At 37.0% G+C, this 10624-nt stretch overlaps 1 protein-coding gene across 2 annotated transcripts; it reads left to right on the top strand.

Annotated features, from left to right (window-relative positions):
• The first annotated feature begins 1754 nt into the window (after window positions 1-1754).
• Window positions 1755-10547, top strand: zgc:112980 (uncharacterized protein LOC503706 homolog). 2 transcript variants are annotated; one of them, XM_057332720.1, is made up of 21 exons: window positions 1755-1825; window positions 1903-2049; window positions 2265-2370; window positions 2458-2551; window positions 2757-2913; window positions 3030-3213; window positions 4027-4149; window positions 4233-4286; window positions 4370-4489; window positions 4622-4780; window positions 5797-5850; window positions 5941-5983; window positions 6148-6364; window positions 6644-6723; window positions 6811-6918; window positions 7023-7103; window positions 8702-8806; window positions 8971-9083; window positions 9217-9339; window positions 9616-9664; window positions 10274-10547. In XM_057332720.1, exons 4-21 carry the CDS (start codon window positions 2549-2551, stop codon window positions 10349-10351), a joined length of 1851 nt encoding a protein of 616 aa, XP_057188703.1. In that variant the 5' UTR covers window positions 1755-1825; window positions 1903-2049; window positions 2265-2370; window positions 2458-2548; the 3' UTR covers window positions 10352-10547. The 2 variants fall into 2 exon arrangements, with proteins under 2 accessions (XP_057188703.1, XP_057188702.1); XM_057332719.1 differs by having other exon boundaries at window positions 1761-1825; window positions 1903-2021; window positions 10274-10546.
• Window positions 10548-10624: the final 77 nt, after the last annotated feature.

The following is a 10624-nucleotide window of genomic DNA, read 5'->3' as shown; positions in this document are numbered from 1 at the left end:
GACCAGAGGGTGTCAAGACCAAGACTTTGAGGAGCCGAGACCAAGGCAGGCCGAGACCAGCACTCCCAAAATTCATTCAAAAGATCCACAAAACACTAAAAAGTCATGATAAAATAATAATAGAAGTAACTTGGGTGATTTATTGTGCAGAAATTTATGTGTAGGATGTTTTATATTCCATGTTTTATCACCCACCTACTGTAACATATTACAATTTTCATGCAGGTAAAAATTACAACAACTAAAAATTAAAATAAAGATAAATTTAAAAGAAAAGATCAATTTAAGTCTGTGACCTTCAACAAAACAAAACATTCAGTGACTTGATTAGTTTCATTGCTTTTTTATCTAATCAATAGCAAAATAGCTGTGTTGCTCAGAAATGCACAAAAGTTCAGAATTTTTCTAGATTTGTTTGGGACTAGCCAAAATAGAACAAAAACTTGTGTTTAATTGTGTCTAAAATTTAAGTCACCTGCTAACTTTATTGAATTGAAAGTTTATTGAGTAATTATACAAAATCAATATCACACCAGATGTTATAAAATAAAAAAACAAGATCTCATACAAGTACCTTTTTTGCAATCACATCTCGGATATTGTGGGCCTTTGTGTGTATTCATTTTCTTCACAGATTTCTTTAAGACAATCCCCCATTCTTCTCATACCAGCAGTAAGAGTAACAGAAGAATCAAATAAGGAACAAGTGGTGAATGCTTTTAAAACCAGAAGTATTACATCCAATCAATGATGTTAACGCATCAGACAATGCTCCAGCAATTTAGTGTAATTCCCACAGTTGTGGTCTTGACCGGTCTTGAAATAAAATCCCGACACCACTAAGTCTGAGACCAAGACAAGACCAAGACCATCAAAAAATGGTCTTGAGACCGGTCTCGAGTACTACAACACTAGTTCTCAGCTTTGAGTCAAATTTAACAGATAATTGAAACCAACTCAGGTAATAACTTGTTTTTTACTTAATAATACTGTATATGCTCATCCATGTGATTTTAGTAAAATAAAGAATATGTCGCTATTCATATTTGTAAACCTGCCCAAAAGATCTATATTTACCCTAAAATTTAAATAAAAAAGATTTTGTGTTCAAGGCGTCCTTTTAAAACTTTCATATTCTTGTGTTATGGAAGCTGTTCTTGAAACATTTTTCCTCATCGTGTGAATGTACATCAGCTTATTTTTTCCCTGATTAGTTTTGTAAGGGAATTTACAGGCTTAAGCAACAGTTGAAATGGAATTTTTTTTGTGAAATCATACAAAATTAAATCACATTTGTGCATTTGGAAGATGCTTTTATCTAAAGTGACTTCAAGCTATACACTGTGTAAGTTGCCAACACAATGTTCAACACGTGTTGATTCCCATAGGAAGTTTGTTGAGGCCCCCTAGTGGTCCCAGACACCCTGGTTAAGAAACACAGAGCTAACATTATATGTTACATTTTATTTATATGGTAAACACCAAATTTCAATAGCAATATACCTTACATTTAAACACAACTGTAAGCTGTTTGTTTCTGATTATTTACGTTTACTATTATCACATCAAAAATGTTAAAGCTTTGACAATGTGACATTGCCATATTAATATTTTTTTTTAATGAATTATATTTTATTCGTTGTATTCCCCCTCCCCACACACGCTTCTTTTGTTCGTTCTCTAACGTTGGTATTTTTATTATAATACAAATCTGAAAAACTAACAGCACTTCCGCATTGTCAGAATCACGTGATCGGAAGAAGCGCCAATTCGAACGTGCGCGCGCAGTCATGCAATTTGACGGAGGAGTAATGCTAAAAATCACGTAAGTTTTAATTTAAGAGACAACGACACGTTTAATGTTTATGATCGTTTACTCTAATCTTCTGTCGTGTTTTGTAGGATGGAGGAAAACATACCGATCATTATTTTAAGCGATGAAGACGACGATGACGCTGATGAATCAATGACGCTCAACGATTCCTCAGTGTTGTTTGTTGAAAATGAAAATAACGAAACCGGTACGAAACGAATACTGACACTACCATGGTAATACCATGTTTTTACCATAATATACAGTGGAAAGTCATGTTGTTTTGCACAGGGAAGTTCATAATACAATAAAAATACCATGGTATATAGCAGTACCGTGGTATTGCCTGTTGATCTGGTGCGATCATTGTAGTCATATAATGTAATGTTATCATGAACAGCAGTGTTAGTTGGTCATGAATCTGTTTCTCTGTTTTTTGTTCTGATCTCAGAAATATCAAAACACATTGAGCAGGTAGATGAGGATTTGGCAATAACATACACCCAGACTGGAACTGTGCTCCCACATGCGAGATATGACTGCACACTACATTTCTGGTTAGTATTATTGTAATGTCTTTTTCTGGAGAACTTGTGCTGCGTCTTTAAGTTCTTGTAAGTGTTTATAAGTCGTCATTCTTCTAGCCGTGCCGAGCAGGACCTCTCCGGGCCTCTACAACAAAATGCAAAGTACTGCGATCAATGTTTCTGCTATGTCTGTGACAAGCAGGTCTCCATGGTGAGTATTCACAGTTGTATCACATTTATATTCAGACTTTATGTTAAAACACACTTCATTTCAAATGACATATGAAGTCTGTTCTTATCATAGTGTCATTTTCATTCATTATTTAATGTCTTCACATGGTATGTGAAAAAAAGTTTTATATTTGACATCCGATTTAATACCAAACTAAAAGCAAGTCCACGTTTGTGTACAATAGTGTGAGTTCTGGACCACCCCTGGCATTTGCCACTGTAATGCACACAAGCACAGCATGTATTGGAAGGCACTCCGTTATAAAAGCCTCATGGGATATCTGCACGAGCTCAACTTCGCCTTCGACCCGCTGGATATGGATTCGGACTTACGGCATGCCGGTGTGTTCTGTTTTGCTGAATTAAACTCCCAAGTTTTATTCTCTCTCTTACTGCTATATGCTGTTTGTAAAATCACCTGTGCCAGCCATAAACCTTAAAGTGTGTGTGTGTGGCAGAGACATCTCTGAAGAAGTTTGCTGGCAGTTTGGCGATGAATTATGCAGTGTTTATGATGGGGTGCGGGCCTCAAAAGACATCTGTGAGCTGTCGGTGCAACTGTCACTGCATCAACGATAACACTGTGATTCAGGCGGGATGCAAAGGGTGTCAGAAACATCACTTGAAGGTTTTGTCGTTCGAGTACGCGACCTCTTATTTTTCGATCTGTAATTAAAAATGCATATTAATATTAAATTGATTCACATTCTTATTTTATTATATTATTTAAAATATCATTTTACGGTATTATCTGAATGATCGATGGTTTATTTAAAGGGGTCATATGGAGCGAACACGTGTTTTTCTGTGTCTTTGGTGTGTTATAAGTTGCCCATGCATGTATTTGACACGTAAAATTGCAAACATTAAAGTGCAAAAGACGCATTCTATCTAAAAGCGAATGCTCACCCAGACCTGCCTGAAACGCCTCGTGTAACCACACCCCCACAAATCTACGTCAGTTCGTGGTATGATTCGACTAAGACCGCCCAAATGTATACGCAAGTAAGGTGGGCGTACCTGTCAGTAGAATTGCTCTGGAACGTGATGTTCCAAATATGGTAAGAGGCGTTACATTTCCGTCACACGCTTGCAGTATTCCACCAATCACTACGCACCGGTTAACTGGCCAATCATAGCACACCTCGCTTTTCAGTGCGATGAGCTTTGTAAAAAAAATCAGAGTTTCAGAGAGGCGGGGCAAAGAGTAGATACAAACATGCACGGTATGTGGAAAATACAGAACCTTAAATCGTGTATACACATTGCATTACATCTAAAACAAACGATAATATTCGTTTTAGCCGTGTCATATGACTCCTTTAAAAACTTCTGACAAACATGTCAATGTCTTATGTAGCTCTAAAGGGCCTTTCTAAGTGACATAATTAGATCTAAAAAACATGAAACCTGTTCGTCCCATTCACGCTATGCTTACATTTTTGTTCTTTGTAGTTACTCTCCTGTGAGTCAGCACATCCAGATGTTTTTGCAAGAAGCAATGAAGGAGAATCCAAAGGCTTGTATCGTAATGCTGTTAGGGGCAGTCAAGATCTTCATCAGTCACACCGCTCCTGGGTAACACATGCATGCACACTTGTGTAGATAACATGTCTTTTTTCACATGTACGCCATCTTGACACGTCATGTCTACTTTGCAGAAATACACACGCTGCTTTTGCCGTGTCTGATGCTGTGACATTGCTGCAATGGAGGTACGGTATTTTTACAAAACTTGTTTTCTTTTAGTTGCTTTTGAGTTACTGATAAACCATCTCTTTGTGCTTTTATCTTCCAGAATTATAACAAAAGTGTGGATGCTTTTAGTCAGCTGTGATTTTTCCAGTTCCTTCGCAAAGCAGCTAGAGGCTTTTTACCAGAGGCTTCCTCTACTCGTGGTCTCCCCATTGCCAAAAAGGTAAAGACACATGCATGCGTACTACACATAGTGTTTTAGTTAAACCTGCTGTTTTTGGAATACCACAAGTAACCTGTTCCTGATCTATTCTGTGGCTACAAATTGAATTAACCGTCTTTTTACTGGCTGCAGTCTGCACGTGCTGCCATGGGATGATCCCTTGCTCTCTGCCGTGATAAAGGGTCAGAACATCTCTGGAGAGAGACACGTCAAAGGTCGAAGGCTTGAAATCTTGTCGGAACCTCTGGGCTTGATCGAAGCTCGAGTCTGTAGACTTGAACAACTTAACAAGTAATCTGAATTTTAATGCTATTAAATATTCTAATGCTTTATCTGTGATTTGTAAAGAATAACACAGACTTTAATGTTACATGTTTAGCGCGATTCACTCATTATGAAAGCCTACAGGGAACCTGCAGGTATACAATGCACACTGGATTACTAAAGAGCTTAAATATCCATCATTCATTCAGAACTTCAACATGCATTATTCACTTAATTTCTAGGCATTTATGCATCATGCTTATTTATTAAAGGAATGTTTTGTTAAATTTCTGTTAACTCACCTATGTGTTGTCTACTTTTATTTATTTTCTGTAGGACACACAGAGTAGAAATTTCAGACCATTTTTTTAATATATTGCAGTACCTGCCAAACAGTGACAAAAAGATGCAGCATATTTCTCCATGCTAAATCTTCAAAAGTCACGGGATAACTTTGTGCAAGGAACAAAAGTCAATGTTGTCTGATTTTACTTTTTTGTGGTTACTTTTTGAGCTTGACAACCATTGACATTGTAAGGCATGGGCTGTTAAAAAACTGGATGGCACACACATGCGTTGAGGTTATAATAATGACAGATTCTTTTGATTCTTCTGTCATCTTGTTATTTCAATCCTGTGTGACTTTCTTTCTTCTGCAGAACACAAAGGAAGATATTTTGAAGAATTTTGTGAAACCATACAGCGACGGTACCCATTGACTTGCATTGGTTTTGTGTCCATACTATGGAAGTGAATGGGTTGCTGTTCGGTTTCACAACATTCTTCAAAATATCTTCTTTTGTGTTCTGAGGAAGAAAGAAAGTCATACAGGTTTGAGGGTGAGTAAATGACAGATTTTTTTATTTTTGGGTGAACTATCCCTTTAAGTACATTCTTCTAATACAAGCAGCACAGAAAACAGGAAAAGCTCTTCAGGTTCTCTGTGGGTCTATAATTGAGAGATGATTCTGTGAGTTAGTTAGTTAAATTAAAATGTAAAACATGTTTAAATCCTAAATTTAGTTTTTGTGTGTGTGTTTTAGGTATCGTGAGCTGGCTCGGTACCTCAAGGTTGTTAAAAGCCACAATATCCCCCAGTGAGTGTCGCAGCATGATGTCAGATAACTCTGAATACTGTTATTCTTATTAGCAGTGACATATTCAGTTGATATTTCTTTTGTTTTTAGGCTACAGAGACTCAAAGACTTAGTTCCTCTCTATCTATGCAAGGTATGATGGAATAAAATCTACCTTCATTATTTTTACATTCATGTAAGCATTTTTTATGTTATCATAAAGCCACGCATTCATGGTCATATTATAAAAAATATTCAACAAATGGAAATGCATTGGGGTATCAAATGAATTTTGGTTGTGTTTTTGTATGTGTGCAGGTTGGAGAATACAGCGCGGCTGTTAATGCTCTGTTATCACCAGTGCCCTGTGCACCTTGCCCCGCCTCCAGACTCACACCCCCACAGTTCAGAGCTTACCTCAGAATTTTCACATCAGGCCACGCCCCCAAGATAGAAAATCCACAATCTGATTCACGAAATGTCAATACAATCATGCCCGATCATTTATTGGCCGCTGAGTGGACACCTGTTGAAGGTACAGAGTTGTAAGCGTTCTTATTTGCATATTAAAATCTACCAAAAAAAATCTATTTCCTTAACTTCATGTTGCAGATTACTTTTTTCAAGTTTGTATAATTCAAGCCGATGAAATTTGATTCAACAGAACACAATATAGGTAGTATCATACCTAACACTATGTCAATGCTTTGTTTTTAAGTGGAGTAGGAGATAAGGATCACATTTTCTTTATTTAATTGTCTCTACAGAGCAACAATTTCACTTAAGTTTGTGATTTTCTCTGCGTTCACTCAAGGTTCAAATTTGCTGAAGGGGATGGAGGTGCTGAAGTTTGCTCTGAGGGTTCTGAACTGTAACAATGCTGTTTTTTCACATGTAGGTAAAATGAATGGTTCATGTCTAATATTTAGGAGAGCAAGTGTCTTTTGTCATGGCGGTTGTGTCTGCGTGGTTTTGTTGTAGACTGAGAGCTGGGTGTATTTACTCAGTGTAGTCAGTTGCAGTCACATCGCTCAGGACGGGCTTGTTGTCGCCGCGTTCTATGATGAGCCTGATGCCAACTTTCAGATGGTGAGTGTTTGTGTGAAGTGCTTATTATTGGGTGTGGAGAGGCTTTGTGAACACACTGATGTGACGAAACAGAACTAGTTACCTGGTAGTGTGTTTTTGTTCAGGTGACCAGAGGCATCGCCAGTTCAATTCTGCAAGAGCTGACGGCCACTTCTGAAATAGAGATTCCCAAAACCTTTGAGAATGTGAGTCATGTTTTTCTTTCCCTAAATCTTTGATTGGGGTTTGAGCACTTGGACTTAGAATGACAGAATATGATCAGATGTAAAACCAACATTTTATATGTATATTTTTAAAAAGTGGCGAATGGAATGACTGTGACCATAATAAATTACATGAATATTTTGAAGAACCAACAATTTGAGTTAGTTTTGTAAAATTCCATTGACTGTGAAACACATTCTGTTGGAATGTCCTGGTTTAAATAATACCAGACAACGTTTTTTTTTCAGAGCTTACATTAACAGACATTTTTAAAAAGACATCTGCTGACAGGATCTTGGGTTTCTATTCAAGTATTAAAATGAAAGAACTTCTATAAATACTATTTATTTTTCACTGTGTATTAGTATATTTTTACTGTATGTTTTCTACATTGTTTTAAGTATAGTAGTTATTGTATATAATATCCTGTTGTAAAGTTTAATTGTATCAGGAATAAGTTTGCTTTAAGTGCTGATATGGCGTTAAAAAAACAAATAAATTGATTGGGGGTTGACTAACATTTTTGTTCAAAGAAATAGATTGCAAAATAGGGACAAGAAGTTAAATTTGAGCTAAAATAAATAAATAGCTGTAAAGTTCATTAACATTGATTTAAGTATTTTAAAAAATGACGTCTGGCTATTTCATTGTTTTCTACCTTTTGGAAATTCAAGCAAAACTAAAACAGATTTTGCTAAAATGTTTTGCATCAAATCACAAATACAGCTTAGGAAAGATTAAAGGTACAGTTTGTAACAATTTTGCAGTAAAATATCCAGAAACCACTAGGCCAGTGTTATATATTTTGTTTAGCTGAGTACTTACAATATCTCAAATGTTTCCAACTACTTGTAAATCGTGAGCAAATCGTCATTCTAAACAGTGACACGGGGCTGTGCAGTCACCTGTCAATGGCGTCATATCTGCGTTCCCCTTTGTTAACGCCTTTACTGATGTGGAAACCGCATGACAAGTGTCGTGGACAAATGCAGAAGTAGTGTCTAGCGTCTAGCAAGCCACTAGCTTGTTTCGAGCAGTCACTTATTTATGGACCACAATTATACACAACATTTATAAAATTTTATTTGTTTACTTCATCCGCTAACATGATTTCTCATTCCCGTCTGATTGATGGCCATCAGCCGTGGAGTTGAAGACAACAGATCCCATCATTCCACTCTCCTTCACAGCGTCATCACGCTACGCCATTGTTGTTTTGATCGTGCGCCCTCGAGCGGCGGTTTTTACAAACTAGCTTTAAGAGACCACTCTAACATTGTTTTCAGTTGTTCTGAATGTACTATTTATAGGGTACAGTATGTGTTTAGGTAATATGATCATTTATGTTTCTCTCTTTGAACTACGGGCAACATTTCTTCCAAATTCCAAATAAAAACATTGTTTTTTATCTGAATTTGCAGAAAATGGCTGCTGATGATCGCTAAATTTCAAATATTATAATAAGGCTGGTCAAGATAAATCTGTCGACCAGTAGCTTAGATATCGGTTATTCCTGAAATATTCTGTGTAGTTTTTCCTCATTGGTGCAGTATGTAATGTCCGGTGTTGGTCTTTTTAGGGCTATCCTGACCAGGCGAGGCTGTTGCTGGCCACTCAGGCATTGGTACTGCGAATATTACACTCGCAATTCAGCCCCGTCCTGACCGTCATCTTGTCTTTCAGGGTGATTCATTTTTGTTTACGTACCACAAATTCTACTCAACGTTTACACTCTACTAATTACTTTGTCTAAATTCAGACTACGTGTTGTTAAATTCCTAAATAATATTTAGGAATACAGTTATTTGCATATATTAATTTGCATAATCGCTTGTATTTCGCATTCAGTTTAACCGCTGGGCTCTTCGCACGTTGTACTTTGGCCTTTTGGTGAGACCAGACGTGCTGCACTATCTCCTGTGTTGTGTTGTGGAGGAACTGTCTCGTGATCAATACCAAAGGTACGGCCCAACACACATTTTTATGGAATAGTGATTTAATTTTGTGACAATTTGAGCTGTACTGGATACGACTTAATGCTCTACCAATTAAACTACAATTGAATTTGATTCTGTGTTTATTTTTTTATAATAGCAAACGGAGTGAATCGGACCATTCCCTGATTTCCTACTTCCTCTGTTTGTTCTTCCTGGAGAACGACATTGTCCTAACCGCCACCGCGTATCCCACCAACACACTACTTGCTACATGGAACGAGTAAGAAGCCACAGTCAATGTTATTTCACACATGCTCTTGATTATTGTCTTGTTTTTTTACATTACAGACTGATGTAGATGAATAAAAATCATACAGTGAGTGCTAATTGACTACAGAATATGGATTGGTTGGTTGATTGATTGGAACATGTTGATTATTTTAAACCTAAAAAACTACTGGGGATTGACACATGATGGCCTCTTGAATCTATGGATTGGATAACTGTTTAAACATACCACGAAATTGCATTTAAATGGATTTATTTGTGATTCCAGAGTGCACTTCCCTTGGCAGAACAGCTTGAGGACGTATCTTGAATGTAATGTAAGAATCTCTTCGCTTAATTCATGTTTTGATGTAATCTTAACCTGTAGACCAGTGGTTCTCAACTCTGTCCCGAGAGATCCATTTTCCTGCCGTGTTTAGCCACAACTCTGATATAAAACACCGGAACAAGCTAATCAGCGTCTTTAGGAATAGAGGCGTTCAACTTAATGCGGCGCTGCGCAAATCTATCAGCGTAGGACAATTAAGTACCGCTATATAAATAAAATTGAATTGAATAGCGATTCAAGTGCGGATTGCTCGGTACGCATTTGAATCGCTCTCGTGTTACTTTAATGCAATATGCCAAACAATCTGCGCAGCCCAGCATTAAGTTGAACGCGTCTGTTCCTGAAGTTACTGATTAGCCTCTTCAGGCGTTTTATCAGAGTTGGGGCTAAACTCGGCAGGAAAGTGGATCTCGCGGGCCAGAGTTGAGAACCGCTGCTGTAGACTCAATTTTTTATGACGTTTGTTGAGTACATCACACCACTTCCTTTGTATTACTGAAGATTTGTGATTGTATCACGTCGTCATAATTAATATTGTGGACTTTTTCGATGAAAATGCATTTCCAATCTGCAAAATTGATTTGTCTTTCTCTTTCAGATCGCTAGTCTTAGTAAAGAAAAATGCCAAATTCTGCAACAAATTCAACTCAAAGCGGCTTACCCACACCCTGAATAAGAGAATGTTTACTGTGCTGCGTTTCGTTAAGGGTATTATGTTTGGCCCAAAACAATTTGAGGATCATTTTATGCAGAGAAGATTTTGATATGATATTTTTTCAGTTTGGCCCTGAGAAGGTGTTCCTGATGTAATTAATTGTTCTTGTTAATTGTGTAATGACCTAGTTTTGTTACAATTTTCAAAGCTGTTAAAATAAAACACTTTATTATACATTTCACATTTTCAAGAAAAAATCTATTTGTCAAGTTTTTTCCAAGTTTCTTTTAGTGG

This window comes from Triplophysa rosa, linkage group LG4 (assembly GCF_024868665.1).
Source record: "Triplophysa rosa linkage group LG4, Trosa_1v2, whole genome shotgun sequence".
NCBI lineage: Eukaryota > Metazoa > Chordata > Actinopteri > Cypriniformes > Nemacheilidae > Triplophysa > Triplophysa rosa.
Note: the sequence above shows the minus strand (reverse complement) of the source record. Positions and strands in the feature narration are given on the sequence as shown.